General features: G+C 52.9%; 1 protein-coding gene across 7 annotated transcripts in view; it reads right to left on the bottom strand.

Moving 5' to 3' along the window:
• Positions 1–3860: 3860 nt before the first annotated feature.
• Positions 3861–16843, bottom strand: part of ARRB1 (arrestin beta 1) — a 72193-nt gene continuing 59210 nt past the window's right edge. For 4 of the 7 annotated variants that reach the window (XM_036324958.1, XM_036324954.1, XM_036324956.1 and 1 more), the window contains 6 exons: positions 16691–16828; positions 15975–16058; positions 14517–14540; positions 12508–12578; positions 11603–11654; positions 3861–10323 (listed from right to left, as the gene is read on the bottom strand). In XM_036324958.1, coding sequence (XP_036180851.1) covers positions 10212–10323; positions 11603–11654; positions 12508–12578; positions 14517–14540; positions 15975–16058; positions 16691–16828 — 481 coding nt within the window. In that variant the 3' untranslated portion in view covers positions 3861–10211. The remainder of the gene's footprint in view (positions 10324–11602; positions 11655–12507; positions 12579–14516; positions 14541–15974; positions 16059–16690; positions 16829–16843) is intronic. The other 3 variants (XM_036324955.1, XM_036324960.1, XM_036324959.1) reach the window with 2 other exon arrangements.

The raw sequence follows: 16843 nt of genomic DNA, 5'->3' as shown, positions 1-16843 counted from the left end.
CAACTCCTTCTCATCCTTCAGAACTCAGATGCAGCAATCCCTCCTCTAGGAAGCCTGCCTTCTTCCCATCTCACCCATCCCAGCTGAACGTGAGGACCCCTCCTGAGTGCTCTCATGGATGCCGTGATTGATATCAGCCCCATCTCCAGCATCCCTCAATAGCAATTCCAAACCTTCGTTGTGCCTTATCCTCCTGTGAATCTGTGAGCTCCTTGAAGGAAGGGATTGTCTTATTTATCTTTGTGTCTTCAAGGCCCAGCCTAATCCCCAGCAAATGGTACATGCCCAGTCAATACTGTTCGCAGTTTGGGAGCTATACATTGTTTAGTTTCTTTTTTGCCCCCTCCCCTTTGCCTTTTTTTTTTATTGAGACACATATTTGCATAGAGCAAACTCCACTCTTTTTGGCTTACAGCTGATGTGGATAATCAAGATATGGACTGTACCACCCTGGCCGGGTGGCTTAGCTGGTTAGAGCATCATCCTTTTGGTGTACAGACACTCCAACCAACTGAGCCGCACCTGCCAGGGCTGTATTGGCTTTCGTAGGAATGTAACTTTTCATTTATTGTGGGGGTGGAACTACTAAGTCTTATAGTATGTTTTCTTTTAATTTTTTGTTGAATTTATTGGAGTAATATTGGTTAATAAACTTATATTGGCTTGGGTGTACAAGTCTACAGTACAAATTTATAAGAAACTGCCGAACTATTTTCCAAAGTGTCTGTACCACACAGCACAGAGAATATACTCAATAATATTGTGAGGACTACGTATGATGCCAGATGGGTGCTAGATTTATCGCTTAATAAGGTATATAAATGTCGAATCATTATGTTGTATACCTGAAACTAATATTATATGTCATCTGTAATTGAAAAATAAATTTTTAAGAAAGTGTCTTACCATTTTGCATCACCACCACGAGCATTCCGGTTCTTCCTCACCAAGCACAATGTATTGAAAAGACAACAATTGAACTGCCTTTGTACCTTTTTGGAAAATCAATTGACAGTGTATGTGTAGGTCTATTTCTGGACTTTGGATTTAGTTTCATCAATGTATGTGTCTATTCTTTCATGACTACTATACTTTATTGATTACTGTAGCGTCATAGTAAATCTTGAGACCAAGTAGTGAAGAATCCAAACTTTGTTCTTCCTTTTAAAAATTGCTTGGCCCTAGCTAGTTTGGCTCAGTGGATAGAGCATCGGCCTGCAAACTAAAGGGTTCGGGGTTCGATTCTGGTCAAGGGCACCTGCCTGGGTTGTGGGCTCGATCCCCAGTGTGGGGTATGCAGGAGGCAGCCGATCAATGATTCTCTCTCATCATTGATGTTTCTCTTTCTCCCTCTCCCTTCCTCTCTGAAATCAATTTTATAAAATTGCTTGGCTAGTCTAGTTTCTTTAGCTTTTCATGTAAATTTTAGAGTCAGCATGTCTATATCTACAAAAAAAATAAATAAATCCCGTAGAGATCTTGATTTGGATTGCATTGAATTCATAGTCAGTTTGGAGAGAATTGGTATGTTAACAATATTCAATCTTCCAATCCATGAACATAGTACATGTCTCAATTTGCTTAGGTCATCTCTGATTTCTTTTCTCAACATCTTGTACTTTAGAGATGTGCACAGAGGTTATGACCATATTTTTTATATTTATACCTAAATATTTCTATTTTGATGCTATTATCTTTTTATTGGCATTATCTTTTTAATTTCAATTTCCAGTTGTTTGATGTTACCTTACAAAAGTATAATTATTTTTGTATATTGATCATGTATCCTGCAACCTATATAAACTCACTTATTAGTTCTAGTAGCTCTTTTTTATATATATAAATAGTCGCATTGTCTGTGAATAGAGATCACTTTATTTCTTCCTTTATAATCCGTAGACCTTTTATATCTTTTCCTTGCCTCTTTGCACTGGCTAGGCCCATCAGGAGGATGTTAAAATGAGTGCTGAGAACAATCATCCTAGCCTTGGAGGAGAAGCATTTGGTCTTTCCCCATTAAGTATGGTGTTAGCTGTGGGTGTTTTGTAGACGCCTGTTATCAGATTAAGAAAATTTGGAATTTTTAAAATGAATAGATATTAAATTTTGTCATATGCCATTTCTGCATCTATTGAAATAATTTAACTGTATCCCATAAATTTAGTTATTTGTGTTTTTATTTTCACTTAATTCACAATACTTTCTAATTTTTCTTATTTTCTCTCTGACCCATTTAAAAATGTGTTACTTAATTTCCCAGTATATGTGACTTTTCCAGGTCTTTTCTGTTATTTGTTTCTAGTTCACTTAATTCTGTTATTGTCAGAAAACATTTTTGTTGTTGTTAATCCTCACCCGAGGATATTTTTTCCATTGATACTTAGAGAGAATGGAAGGGAGGGGTAGAAACAGAGAGAAACATCGATGTGAGAGAGACACATCAATTGGTTATAATAGCTACTTCAAAAACTTTTCTAATAATTCCAGCATCTAAGTCATCTTAGAGTTGGCATATGTTGATTTTATTTCCCCTTGAGAAGTGGTCATATTTTTCTGGTTCTTTGTATGTTGAATAATGTTAGATTGTATCCTAGACATTGTGTAGACTCAGTCCTATTCTAATCCTTTATAGAATGTTGATTTTGTTGTTGTTTATAGAGGCAATAAACTAATTTAGGCTCAGATCCTAAGTCTATCTCATCTTCTGTTGGTGGTGGTTCTAATTTCAGCACAAATCCACAAGAGAAAAGAAAGGGAAATTTACCCCACACAAATTACTTCTCCACATTTTGACTCCTCAACACCATCTTCCTGCTTTTGTTTCATTTTCAGTCAGTAGGTAGTTGTTTTATATTTTTTGTCCAGAGTTTTATGTAATCACTAGGAGAGATAAGCTATAGTGGACTTACTCTGGCTTGCCCAGAATTTGAAACTCCTACCCAGTTTATTTTGATTTGCTAGAGTCTTAAAAAGCTAGACAAATGAAGTCCCAAAGCATCAAGGAGAGAGTGACAGCAGGAGGAAAGCTCAGAGCTGAGAGGACATAAATACTTCTCCCACATTTAGAGTCCTGGTTACATGTGAGGGCCTCCTTCTATCTTGTGATACCCAGACCGATGGGATTATTTCCGTTTTCTGGATGAGAAGGGTAAGAAAGAGCTGGTGATTTGCCTATTTGGGCTCCAATCTAATCCCCGGACCTCCTTCTGCTCTGTACCTTCTGGCCAGCCCGGAGGGCAAGGCCTTGATCTAAGTTGCACATTATCTTACAGGAATGTAAGATTTCGTTTTTCATATATAATCCATTTTCCAAGAAAGTTGTCTCATATTCATCAGCATCTTCCTCTCGTGTTAATACAGTAGATGATCGTTTAGAATCTTTCACACCTGTGTCCCCACTCCTCCCAGGGGTCCTTCTGGAACAGGCCCACAGGGTAAGTTGTGGGAAACTGAAGGGACTTCATGAAGACCCCGAAGAGCAGGAGATGGGAACTGAACAAGAGTCAAGGCTGGGACTGAGCAAGACCCCAGCTGAAGTGGTCGGTGGTGCCCAAAAGAGGATGGGATGGCTTCACCCCAGGAGCAAACCAGGGGTTAGGGGACCCAGTGGTGTCTGAGAGGGGTCAGAGTTTTGGCAAATGGCGGGGGAGGGGGGGGAGGGGGGAGAGGGGGAGGGAGAAAACTTCCTGGCTGCCTCCAGAAGGGGGTGCCAGAACCAGGTTGGAGTTGGGACCACAGCCAGGGGAAGAAGACACCTGGCCCAGCCACAGGCCTTTTCCACCAGCTCAGGGCACCAGGCCAGCGTTTGCTGGTCTCTGTCCTGCCGGGGGCGTAGGAGACAGAAATAAAAGCACAGCCAGCACCTGTCACAAAAGATCTTTAATGGTCTATTTACGGTTCTTTTGTTCATTGTCCTGATAGAGTTGAATGAACTTTAATAACTTATCTGACATCATAAGGAATGCCACAGGTACAACAAATAAACCTGGCAGGTGGCCCAGGAATGAGGGTGTCACAAAAGAATCATTCACAAAAGGGCTACACACCTGGGGACCTGTCCCAGTCACCTGTCACTCCCTGCACCCAGGACCCACGCAGTCGCTGTATCAGGCTGAGCACTGGCTCCCATTCAGTAGGAACGTAGGAAGACCCCCTCCCCCCAGCTCCCCGTCCCGGGTCTGTGGCTGGCCCTTAACACTGAGCAGATATTCCAGTGAGACCCTGCATCCTGCACTCGTTCCCCTGAGGGCTCTGCTGATCTGCAGCACAAACCGCGATTGCACCCCGAGTTCGTGAGGCTCCCACTCTCATGTGACCCCGCCTCCCATACCTCCTATGAGTCTTTCTGTAATTCCATGAGGTGGGCGGAGCCTGGCACCAGCCCCGCGTTACACAAAGAGAATCTGAAGTCGGGTTCCAAGAGCACACGCAACTGAACGTGGAGGACCGCATGGCCGGCAGTGCCCTAAGCCTCACCCTTTCACCTAGAATGCCCTGGGCAGGGGGGACAGGATTCTGTGCCAGGGGCTGGTCTAGGTCTCACCAAAGGGCCCACCCTCAGCCCTGATGAGGGGCCTGGGTAACAGGACAGGCTGGCAGGGAGAGGACTTGGGAGACTGCAGGTAGGGGACCAGCCTCCCTTCCGGCACCCTCCTGTGGCCCACACACCTGATTGCTCACAGATGTGGGTGTGGGATCCTATTAGAATTGCTCAAGGGTGACTTGCTGCCTAAAAAGTCTCTGGAAAGATGCTGCTCTCACAGGAGAGATTTTGCTATCAAGTCCTGCCTCAGCATTTATTTTAGGAAACCTGGACTTCCATCTCTCTGGCTGTATGTAAAGAGGAACCTGACTGTAGTTTCTTCTGCCATCACCCTGTCCCTTCTGTCATCCCATGTGCCTGGGCCAGGAGAGCTGGGTATCATACTGGGGTGAGAGCTGGGCCTGTTTCCTTGCTCCGCAGTCCCCCATGTTGCAGGGGCCAATGTCAGGGTCAGGACCCACCCTCACGGAGCTCCAGGCTCGGCCCAAATGAAACCTAAGCCCCAGCCACAGGGAGGGGGGCTACAAAATCATCAAGTGTGTGTGTGTGTGTGTGTGTGTGTGTGTGTGTGTGTGATTGAGAATAGGCAAATGCTTGGGCCTGGGTGTGTGACCCAAGTTCCAATACAAATCTGTATTGGGATGCTAGAGCCATTCCAACATGAAAAGCAAGAATAGAACCCGTGCTTGCTGGTCGAAGATCAAACCTCAGAATGGTGGTTTGAAGAATTTTTTTCTTCAAAAGAAAATTTGAAGGTGAAACCTCCATAGGCAAGTCAGATAAAAAGCAGAGTTGTTCTGGTGGAAGTGGGAATGGCGGAGGGCTGGAGACCTATCCTACGCCTCCACCCTCCCTTCCCACTTTAGCAGCCCCTGGCAAATCTCTGTGGAACACCAGGGGTTCCACCGCACCTGGTTTGAAAACCCCTGTGTCAGCATGTCTACGGATCATGGGTCCTGGGGACCTGTGCTTTGACTTCCCTTTCAGGGTGAAGAGTTGGGAGAGAGTGATGGGGGGAGGATGCTCCCCCTTCAAGAGACCTCTCTTTGAAGCCACTGGGCAGTGACCCTGCAGCGGAATATCCAAGGTGAAAATCCTGCCCCCACAGGTAGGCCATTTCAGTCCTGGAGGGAGGACAGGGTGATGGGACTGCCTGGGCTGAGTTGCAGGCCCAAAGTAGGCTTATGCACGAGGGTGGAGGGAGTCTGTTTTGGTCCTTGTTGACTTTAAAAAGAAAAACATCAGAACAGGTAGAAGCCTATGTCCATGAGACCCTATAAGAGTTCAAGATTGGGGCCTAATGCCTTGTTCCGGGATAGGGAGAGGATGTCTAGTCACCAGTCACTGGCAGGAGAGAGCCGGCTTCTGCTGGAACCACTGGGGCAGGTCAGCTGGGGGCAGCTCTCAGTGCCTGAGGCCTGGGTATTCCCTGAGCCCAAATACCTCCCGAGCATCATCAAGAAGCACTGGCCGTCCTGTTTGACCCTGGAGGGGACCTTGTACTTTGAGGGAAAGGGCAGGCAATTTCCATTCCGCCTCCCTCCTGGGTTCTTCGATGGAGCACTGGTTTGGGCCTGGGGCTGGGGGTTCTCATCACCTGGGGCCAGAGCCAAGGCTTCCTGGCCTCTGTGGGGTCTGAGAGATGGAAGAGGTGGGTGACACCAAGCCTGGGAAGGGCAACAGTGCCCCAGTACCAGTCACTGACAATATCCATGTCTTGTCTCTCTGTCCTGCTGCTGAGACCATGTGGGCATGGAATTCCTGACTAGTGCCTCGGTTTCCCCCTCAGCTGGGTCCCAAAGCCGATCTGGCTACACCTCATTCTGGTTGACATCTGCCTCAGTGAGAAGGGGGCAAGAGATGACCAGTGGGAGGAAGGCCCACCCCACAGCCCACTTCCTGTGTGACCTGGGGCCACGCCCCTGCGGTGGCAGGGACACGATCGGTGCATCCATTTGCAATGTACCTGGCATAGGGTTGGCTTTCATCTCTACTGACTCCCACCCATCTGGACCTCACAGTTCCTTGAGTCCAGTGGGAAGGCGCTGCTGTCCCATGGTATAGTTAGGGAAACTGAGCCCCAAGAGGTTGAGTGACTTGCTCAAGGCTACACAGCCGGCTGATGACGGTCGGAGCTGAGAGGCACTGCAGACTGGCAGGCCGGCGTGCTTTCCACTGCGCCCTGTGGGAACCAGCTTGTCAGCGACCGCCCAGCTGAAGCAATACCCCAAGTGAGCCCGCTCTCGCCTGTCTGGGCTCTGAGGCTGAGGAGGCCTGTGAGTCTCACCAAATAACTCAGTCCTTAGTTTCCCTGGGACTGACTCTTCTCACAGCGGGAATGCTGAGTCCAGCGGGCCCTCTGCCTGGGGATTTTCACTCAGAGCCATGGTCTTCCTTCTGGCCTAGACTGCCACCTAAATGCCACCCGCATGGCCTACTGGGAAGTCCCCGTGTGGCACTCCCTGGTCAGCACAGGCCCCAAATGTGTGCACAGAAAGAACGGACACTGTGGGCTGGTGCCTGGGCCCAGTGGGGCTCCCCAACCCCCCGTTTCATGACTCAGATGGAGAGGGGCCTGCAGGGGACTCAGTCATGTTTGGGCTGCAGGGGGAGTGGAGCTGACCAGAAGCGTGGAGAGATGACGTGGGCCCTTCTCTCAGGACGAGGCCAGGGGAAACACTGGTCTGAGAGTCCCCTGAGCTGCAGCATATGACTATGCAGGTGGGCACCAGCCCAGGGGCAAGTAGGGCTAAACTCCAGCCTGTGCACCAGTCACAAAACTGTACATTCTCACCTGGGCTGAGGCCCCCTGGAAGGGGCACCATGTCTAATTCACATCAAGGCACTAAATGGACTAGCAGCAGCCATGGAGCTCTGAATACAACGGCCCCGTTCCTCCCCCATGACTTTCCCCTGACCATGAGCTCCCTGAGGACAGGATCTCCAGTGCTCGGCACAGAGCAATGAAGTTATCAGCCAAGGATGGTTAAGACAAATTCCAATGAACTTGACCACTGCCCTTCTGCAGTCCTGCACCCAAAGAGTGAAAAGCTAGGTGGGGCTTTGATGCTTCCTGCAGCTGCAGAAATTTCAGGGAAACACTGGGGTAAACACAAAAGGGCGAGTGAGATGTTGGGGTAGAAGCTCAAGAAACCAGTGGCAAGTCTTTTGTGCGCACAGGTTAGAGATGGAGGGGAAGGTGTGTCGGGAGTGATTATCCCAAATCCTAAAGCAGTGGTTCTCAACCTTCCTAATGACGCGACCCTTTAATACAGTTCCTCATGTTGTGGTGACCCCCACTTTCATTGTTACAAACTGAACATAATTAAAGCATAGTGATTAATCACAAAAACAATACGTAATTATATATGTGTTTTCCGATGGTCTTAGGCGACCCCTGTGAAAGGGTCGTTCGACACCCAAAGGGGTCGCGACCCACAGGTTGAGAACCGCTGTCCTAAAGGGTCTTATGCCAGCTCCAAAGATTCCAGAGGAAGACGCTGGAGACCATAGGCTTGTGGTGTGTTGTGCCAGCATTTCACCAGCGCTACAGCTGCCCGGGGAGGTGCACACAGCCCGGCAAGCTCTGCTAGGGGCTCGATGCCTACGGCCCCTGCAGCGAGGACCCAGGGTCTGGCCAGAGGGTGTGACTGCCCTGAGCTGACTTGATCCTCACCTGGGGAGGGGTCCCTAGGGTTGAATCTTCATGAGATTCAGAAGTGAAGGGCTAGTACAGTGCCAAGCATGGGAACGGGGTAATCTCATCATGGTAAATGGTTGCCCAGTCCACCCCAGGGGGCACTGGATGGAAAAGGATTGAGATTCAACTTATATCATAAAATGTTGCTGTCTCCTTCCAGACAAGTATGGGATAGAAACAGAAGGAAGCAGGAATTGAGGAGAGAGCATCTTGCTCCATAAATCAATATACTTGCTTGGGTTTAAGGTAAACCTCAGGTATCGGCATTCACAGGGGCTATGAGTTACTGGAAGTCCTATCACAAGCTCTCCTCCCCCCACCCGCCGAGGCTCAGCAAATCCAAGCTCTGTCCTTTTGTAATAATTGGGCCGCAGGACGGAGCAGCTCATGCTAGCTCTGGCCACACCTTGACATCAGGCAACCCTCCAGAGGCCCAGGAAGGGCCCTGCCCAGGCCCCGGGTGGGGAAGTGGGAGCTCTCCAAGGTCCTGCCACCTCGGGGGTCTAATGAGTCCCCTGAGGAGGCAGCCAGAACAGGGTCAGGGGCTCTGGCTCCACCCACTGAACCAGAAACTGCAACGTTCACAAATTCTTAGGAGGCCAGAGTTGGGAGGACCCTTTGTGATCATGGGTCAAACCCCATGGTTTTCCAGGTGAAGAACTGAGGTCCAGAAAGGGAAAGACACTTGCCCAAGGTCACACAGTAAGTGAGCAGCAAAGGCCAGACAACAGAGACCTTTGAACACATTCTACCTCATTATTTGCCTGTCCTGTTGCTCTGGAAACACCCCAGGTCTCCATCACACCAGCCAATGGGTACTGGGTCCCCATGACACTGGGGGGGAGGGCGGCCAGGGGGGAGGGATCATCAACTCCCCACAGAAACACAAGGTTCCTTGCTATGCAGCAGCCCCTCCCTTTTAGGTGAGGGCACCCCGATGGACCCTGCCCCCTTCTGGGGAAGGACCCCTTTTGCCTGTGGATATGGTGGCCACAGGTGCTGCCTCCCAGCTCTACAGGCCCAGCCCAGCCCAGCCCTGGAGAACTGCAAGGTGGAGGCAGGAGGACACCGGTGTCCCCAGACCCCTTTAGACTGCTAGGCTTGCTTCCCAAGGCATCGCCAGTCACAGGTCCACAAAGAAAGGAAACAGGACAGATTCACCCCTTTCCGCCCCTGCACCCATCTCTCAGAGCCACCCTTCAGGAAATCTCTGTAGCTTCGGCTCACTCTGCCTGGAGCAGGGGCAGGGGTGCTTTCTGAAGACCCCTCCTTTTCTCTCTCTATGTGCATATTTCTAGGTAGGACACACACGTAAGATACAGGGTAGCTAGGAGGTTATATCCTGACAATACTGAAATAGACTACAGCTGGCCTTAGACTAGCTAACTGCTGGTAAGAAAGTCGGTCCAGTTGCTCTTGTCCACTCCTGGGGTCTACACTAAGGTCACTGTCAGACACAGAGGGACGGGTAGGAGGGGGGAGGTGTTTAGTGGGTCAGGACTGCAAAAAGGCATTGAGCATCTATCCACAGTCTGTCCTCCCGGCCCTCACCATGGGCATCTTTTAGCTGCCAGACTGTGTTAACCACCTGGGACTGTGGGCATTCCCTCACACATCTGGACCCCTCAACCCCACCCTTCCAAGTCCTGTGTCCTATCGTCCCCCCTGCTCCCCATCCCAAGTGAAATTCCAAGGCCAGAGCCATGGTGGCCTTTCTGGGGGTCAGCAGGGAGAGGATGGAGAGGTGACTGCGGTGACAGGGTTATGGTGGTGCACGCGGCCCTGTTGGCGTGGTGATGCGGGGCCCATCCTGAGGCCAGAGGTTCACCACCACAACCTGGAAGACCACTGGGCCCCTAGTAGAAACTGGAAGAACAAAGGGGAGGGGGCACCAGAACAGGAAGACGACAAGGAAGCAGCCTAGGGCAGGAGGGCGGACGGGGGCTGCCCGGCGGGGGCCAGCCCGGTCTATCTGTCGTTGAGCTGTGGAGAGCCAGTACCCTCCTCCTCCTCCTCCTTGTCGTCCTTCATGCCTTTCAGTCTCTGCCGGGCAAAGTCCTCAAACACAATGTCGTCGTCGCTGGTGGGAAAGACAAGGAAAACGGGGAGGTGTTTGCAGGGCAGCGAGCGTAGGCGTCCTCAGAGGGGTCAGAGGGCCAGCACGCCAATGGGACTTAAGACACTGAGCCGGCGGGCTGACCGCGGACAGAACGGCCTGCCAGGCTGACACACCTGGTCACCCCTGGCCTCCAGCCAGTTGTGGAAACGCCAGCGGAAGGCGTACATTTGCCTTTCATGCCTACGGGCTGAAAAGCGTCGTGTTCTTGAGGCGCTGGGGGCGGGTGTAGCTGGGCTGGGACCAGAGGAAGCACTCATTCCCACTGTGAGGCCAGGCCACCAGCAGGTCCGCAGCACACTCTGGGTTCCCCAAGAACAGGCCCAAGGAACCCGCCCCCAAAGAATTCCCTCAGGAAGCCTTTCGGTTTCTGCACAGGAAGGAGCGGCTTGACTTACTGGGAGAGAAAACCGCGAAGGCCCTTTCTCCAGGAAAGTGCCCGCTCACATTCTACGCTGAGGGGTCTCGGAGAGGAGGGGTTTGGGGGGTAGAAAATCTAAACAGGGGGGCAGAGGAAGGGTGGGTGGAGAAAGGGGGTGCCCGAGTGGGTTTCAGGACTAAGCACTGCTTCCAACAATGAGTTCCCTTCTACTATGACACATGTCCACTTAGGCCCGCCCGAGTCCTCTGTCCCCCAGAATCCAGCCAGCAGTGTGGGGTGTTCTCCTGGGGTGACTTGAAATCCCACATCCCAAATATCTCCTGGGAGACAAGGGGAAGAGCAGATTTGGAGCTGGAACGAGAGAGCTGGTTTGCCCTGGAGGTGGTTCCTGATGCTGGCCCAGGTCCTCCCCCTCTGGCAACTGTCCAGGGAGCCGGTGGCCTTTGGCCGCAGGGAAATCCACATCAGGCCCCAGGAGTCGGAAGCAGTAAGACCCTCCCCCACCTCATAGCCTGATGTCACCGGTGGCACGTGGGTGGGACATGAGAGCCTCAGCCCAGGGCCACGAACCAGCCCTGTGTGAGCCAAGCAGGTGCTGTGGGCAGACGGACGGACATGCAAAGGATGAGGGAAGAAGACAAACCCCACGGAGGCAGGAGGAAGAGGAACAGGCATGGAGGGTCCTTCAAGTCACATGCAGGCAAGCGGCTTGCTCAAGAGGCAGCAGAGGTGGCTCTCAGCAGACGGGGTTAGCCCAGCTGCTCCTCAGGGGTTAATTAGCATAGATGCAAATGACCCTGTTGCCCCACCCACCACCCAACCTCCTGCTCCCCAGGCATCTGCAGGCAAGGTTTGGCTTACTTTGTGTCAAGTTCTATGAGGTTGGTATCTACTGGCGCCTCGTTCTCTGGAACTAAACACAGGATGGGCAGGCACCCATGGGTTACTGTGAGTGGGTATGGGGGCACAGGTCCCCGCCCCAGAACAACCAAGCTAAGATGAGGAGGATAATGGAAGAAGGGATCGGGGAAGGAAGGCTGGTCCCTGGTCTCAGAAATACGCCAAAACTTCCTAGAGGCAGATTAGAGGCTCAGGGTGGGTCCCAGAGGCCCCCTGCAGCCCCAGGAGAAGGAAAAGCCTCCGGACCCTGCTCCTGCGGGCTTATTTCCAATGTGACGGAGGTTCATTTCCTCCAGGCGTCACTTTCGCCTACTCTAAAACAACCGTTTTCCTCACATTTCCACATCTCTGAATTTGGGGTGTTTTTATCATCAACAGCATTGCATGGTCTCATTGTGGGAACATTCTTCTTTCTTCGTGGTACATACTGGGACTAGGTAATGTCTCTTTTGGCTGAAATAGTCTTCATGAAGTAGGACCAATCTGGAATCTCTTGGAAAAATTATGGGAATGGTGTCCAGGGGCCGCCTTACCCATGGAGCCCTTTCTCCTACATCTGGATGCAAGATGAGGGTTCCAAGCATGGCCAGTGGGCTCCCTCTACTCCCAGCCTACCCCCTCTCCGCCCCCGCCCCCCACCCCCTGCCCATAGAGAGCAGAGCCAGACCTCTCTGTCTCCTGGGGAGTTAAATGTAAATAGGAGTGCGGGCCTCACAAAAGATCCTGGGGAGCTGGGGAAGAGGGGTGACCCTGGGCTAAAGGCTGACCCAGAGGGAAGTGGGGTGATGGGGAAACATGGCAGCTGATGGAGAAAGGGGTCGGCTATCTGGGAACCCCCACCCCGGTGACCCACAGATCCTGCTCACCTTCCCGATGTGGGGGCTCCTCTTTGGGCTTGGGGTGCATTAGGGTGAAGGGCAGTTCCACGGACACGTCACTGAAACAGAGATTTAGACCCGGTGAGCCTCAATCCCAGTCTTTGGTTGTGAGACTCAACGCCCTGTCAGTTTGAGGACGGGGGGGAGGGTTTTATGGCCAGAAGAGGTAGCTCTGGGCTGAGAGGTAGGAAATCTGGCCTCATACCCTGGTTCTCTGAGCCTCAGTCTCTCTGGAAGTTGAACTGGGAGGCCTCTTCTCCTGGCTCCAAAGGGAATGGAAACCTCCCCTTCCCTGAGAAGTGTCCCTGGATGCCCACTAGCTGGGCGGAGACACGGGGGTGGGAAGAGGATGGCTGAGGACAGTGTGTGCATCTTGGTCACTGGTGGTTCCAGAGGTGGCAAGGGGTCCTGCCAACCTCAAGTCATCACAGCCATCTTGACCCCGCCCTTCCCAACTTCCTGGTTGGAACTCCCCTGACCCTCACTCCGTCCCACCTCTCAACATCTCCAGGAGGCTCCGCTAAAAGTGCTCAGGTGGCCCTCACCCCCTGAGGATCCTCCTCTCAGCTTGAGGGGGGGGGGGGTCACCTAGGAGGCCCTGCCAACTGTGAGTGCTGCCAGGCACATCTCATCTCACTGACCTTGCTGCCCAGGGCCCTGCTCGGAGGGAGAAGGGACAGGGAGACAGAGGGGACAGATGGCCAGAAAGGTCTGTTCCGCCAGCCCCCCCACTCAGTTGGCAGCACTTCACACCTTTAAGTCTCACTGAGCTCATCTGGAAAATGGGACAGCAACACCTACGTTCCAGAACCTCTAGAACTCCCAGGGGACGGTGCAGGTAAAAGGCTCGGTGACACAGTGAAGTGTGCGCCTGTCCAAATCATGGCTTCCCCTCAGTAAGAACATGGAGGTTTCATAAGGCCGTTGACACAATGCGGCTCTCATGCCCGGCCGGCATGGCTCAGTGGCTGAACGTCAACCTATGAACTGGAAGGCCACGGTTGATTCCCAGTCAGGGCACATGCCCGGGCTGCAGGTTCAATCCCCAGTGTGGGGCGTGCAGGAGGCAGCCAATCAATGATTCTCTCTCATCATTGATGTTTCTATCTCTTTCTCCCTCTCCCTCTCCTCTCTGAAATCAATAAAATATTTTTTAAATAAATAAATAAATTGGCTTTCTCTCTCTCTCTCTCTCTCTCTCTCTCTCTCTCTCTCTCTCTCTCCTTCCAAAGGAGATTGCTTTTCCAGGTGCACTTAGGAGATCTCGGAATGGAAGCTGGTGGAAGACCGCGTCGGCAGCCTTCACTAAAGCCGTACAGAACACAGATGAAGATTCCGGACCTTAACCTCCCACCTGACCCTGAGTGATCGAGGGCAGGGGGTGTGATGACCCCTCTCTGGAACCTCAGCACCCAGCACGAGGCGGGGCACAAGGCTGGGTTCGGAAATCTTGCCTGAAATGCATTGAATGGAACTGAACTGAATTGAACTTCACTTCTGCAAAAAATGGACTGATTTCTTGGGGCGAGTAATACTGCCATCTTGTGGCAGAAGGAGGCAAAACCACTGCGTCTGGGGCGTGTGCGTAGCTGGAAGGTTAGTGGACCCAGCTGGTGACCAGGGAGTCTTGTCCACAGAAGCAGATCTCCACGGGGCCTCTCCTTAGCCACACTCGGCCAGCAGCTCTTTCTCCTGAGTGCAGGGGTTTGAAAGCCATGACGCTGGCGTCTCCTCACGGCACCCTATCATTCAGATTAATTGGGGGCTACTCCCTCCATCGGTAAAGCCGGCCTTGCCAGTCTGCAAAGGTCCTGGTCACTTGGGCGTAATGCAAGGGCAGCGTGGGGTTTTCAAAGGAAGGACCGCACCCCCTGGACTCCCGGGAGAGGGCTCCAGTCCCAAGGCAGGCCTGGGCCCGGCGGCTGGAAGATTCCTGCCGACCGCGTGCCCTGCCGCTCTGAAAGGTGGGTGAGTCAGGTCCAAGGGAGGGGCTTTACCTGGACGCAAGGTCTCCCAACAGGCTGGGTGGGTCAGAGGAGGCGGGAGGAGTGGTCAGGAGAGAGTTCAGAGGAAGAAAACAGAAAGCATGTTCATTCACCACCTCTGCTGCCCGTCCGTAGCGAAGACCCTGGGACACACTCCCACCCACCCCTGCGTGGCTGTGGCTGCTCTTTCGGGGACACACGGACGGACGGCACTCGCCCTTCCCCGGGGGCTGAGATGCGGTCAGGCTCAGCCACACCCCCTACAAGGCCGCGCTGAGCCCCAGGATCCCTGTCTGCAGCGGAGACATGAAAATTAACCACAGAGTTGCCTCTCCTGGGAGGCTTCTCCAGTGAAGGAAGCATTTGGGGTTCACCCAGGATTTCTCCAGGAAGCAGCTCGAGGCAGCCCGGGTCCTGCGAGAGTCACAGGACGCGGGACCTGGGTTTGCGATTCTGAGAGGGTCTGTAATTTGCTGTCAGTGTTACACGCTGCCACCTGCATGAGGCATTATTCTCATAATCAAGGGGTCGGACATCTAATGGTATTCGCTTTCCATCCTTTTTGTAGAAATGCGTGAATTAGAAAAATATCCCTGTGGCAGCTCTCTAAATCCAAATCCGAAACCTAGGTTTATAACCACACGCAGGTCCAACATGTGGGGGGAGGTAGTTCCTTCTGAGCACCCCCTGCCCCAGACCGGGCTCCAGGGCGGGGAGTACTCTGGCCCACGGCCATGACCCCACCCCTTCCACCCCCATGACCAGAGCTTAGGCGGGGAGACGGCAGGCCATGTTTGGGGAACTGTTTGGGCTTCCGTTTCTCCATCTGTAAAATGGGACGTCAGAACACCCCAATCCAGCTGTGGGAGTCTCGGCTCCTTTAGCCATTTCCCCAGCAGATCAGCATGGGCATGAGTGGGGGTGGGTGCTGTGCCCTCAGGTAGGATGAGAGGCATAGAACCCCCTGGATACCCACAGCATAGACTCTGGGAAGCCTCCCCCTGCCCATGAGCATGGGGTTGGGGGGGGGGGATAAGACAGGAGGGGGGAGGAGAAGGAGGGATAGATGGGAGTGGTAAGGAAGGGGCTGAAGGCCTCTGAAGCAAGAGTCAGGGGTGGACACAGACAACTGGGGTGTGAGGGCATGAGTGGGGGGGGGGTAGGGGGTAACGTGGGGATAAGGACACATGTAATAACTTAAACAATAAAAAAAATTTAAAAATAAGAAATGCTAAATAAAATCAGAAGTTGAGCTATTTAAAAAAAAAGAGAGAGAGAGAGTCAGGGGGCAGGAGAGAGAGAAGGGGAGCAGGGAGGAAGAAGAGAGGGAGCAGGAAGCCCCAGAGCGTGGTTCGCCCTCACAGGGGATGCAGCTACAAAGTCCAGCAAACAGGCAGGATGGGCAGCAGCTGCAGGGGGTCAGGGGCACGCCCCTCTGCACCAGGGGTCCTGGCGGGAAGGAGCACTCACCCGCCCCGGGACACCACCAGCTTCACTTTCACTTTGTAGGAAACAATGATGCCCAGGATCTCTCTGTTGGCTCCTTCCCTCAACCTGCAAGGCAACACAGGGAAGCCGGTTCACGGGCGTCACTGGGCGGGCAAGACAGGGCCGGGGTGGGGGGTGGCGGGGAGAAGCCACCTGTCTCTCTTCTGGGCCACTCAGCCGCCAGGAGCAAGTGGAGCAAAGTGTGAGAAAGGCGAGCTCTGCCTGGGGGTGTGGGAGCTTGGAAGGGAATGACCGCAGGGCCCTGGAATCCCTGCCTTTGAGGAGCACCCCCACACCTGCCCTCAGCCCTCCAGCCTTCCCAACCCCTCGTCCTCTCTTGCTGGGAGCGCTACTCCCCCCCTTGCAGCCTCAGGGACAAACCCCATAGACTGAAGGCACTAGGCTAGGGTTTGCGGCCCTTTGCAGGAGCCTCCCCAGGACGCTCTCCCCCAGGCAAGAGTGCAGCACTCAGGGGCCTTGGTCTGGGGCCCATCCTGCTCTCTGGGTCACTCCTGGACAGGGGGGGAGCAGAGGGGCAGCTTAAGCTCCCGAGGATGGTCCCTGGACCACGCTTGGGAAGAGGTTAACCCAGGCCTGGTGCTGGCATGGGTGGGGCCAAGGCGGGTGTGGGCCCCCTGGGCTGGGGAGGGGGAAGGGGGGGCATTTCAGAGCCTGGAGCTAGGGAGATGGGTCCTCACAGGGTGCTGGAGGCCAGGTTCGTGTCTTCGTGCTTGAGCTTCCCGTCCAGGGCGAGGCCCCTCTTCTCCCGATTGTTGGCCAGGAAGGGGGTGAGCGTGTAGACCTTGCAGAAGGTTGAGCTGGGTGCCACTGTGTCACTGGGAAGGAGGAGG

The sequence above is a fragment of the Myotis myotis genome, unplaced genomic scaffold (assembly GCF_014108235.1).
Source record: "Myotis myotis isolate mMyoMyo1 unplaced genomic scaffold, mMyoMyo1.p scaffold_m19_p_10, whole genome shotgun sequence".
NCBI lineage: Eukaryota > Metazoa > Chordata > Mammalia > Chiroptera > Vespertilionidae > Myotis > Myotis myotis.
This window is presented reverse-complemented; position numbering and strand designations above follow the sequence as displayed.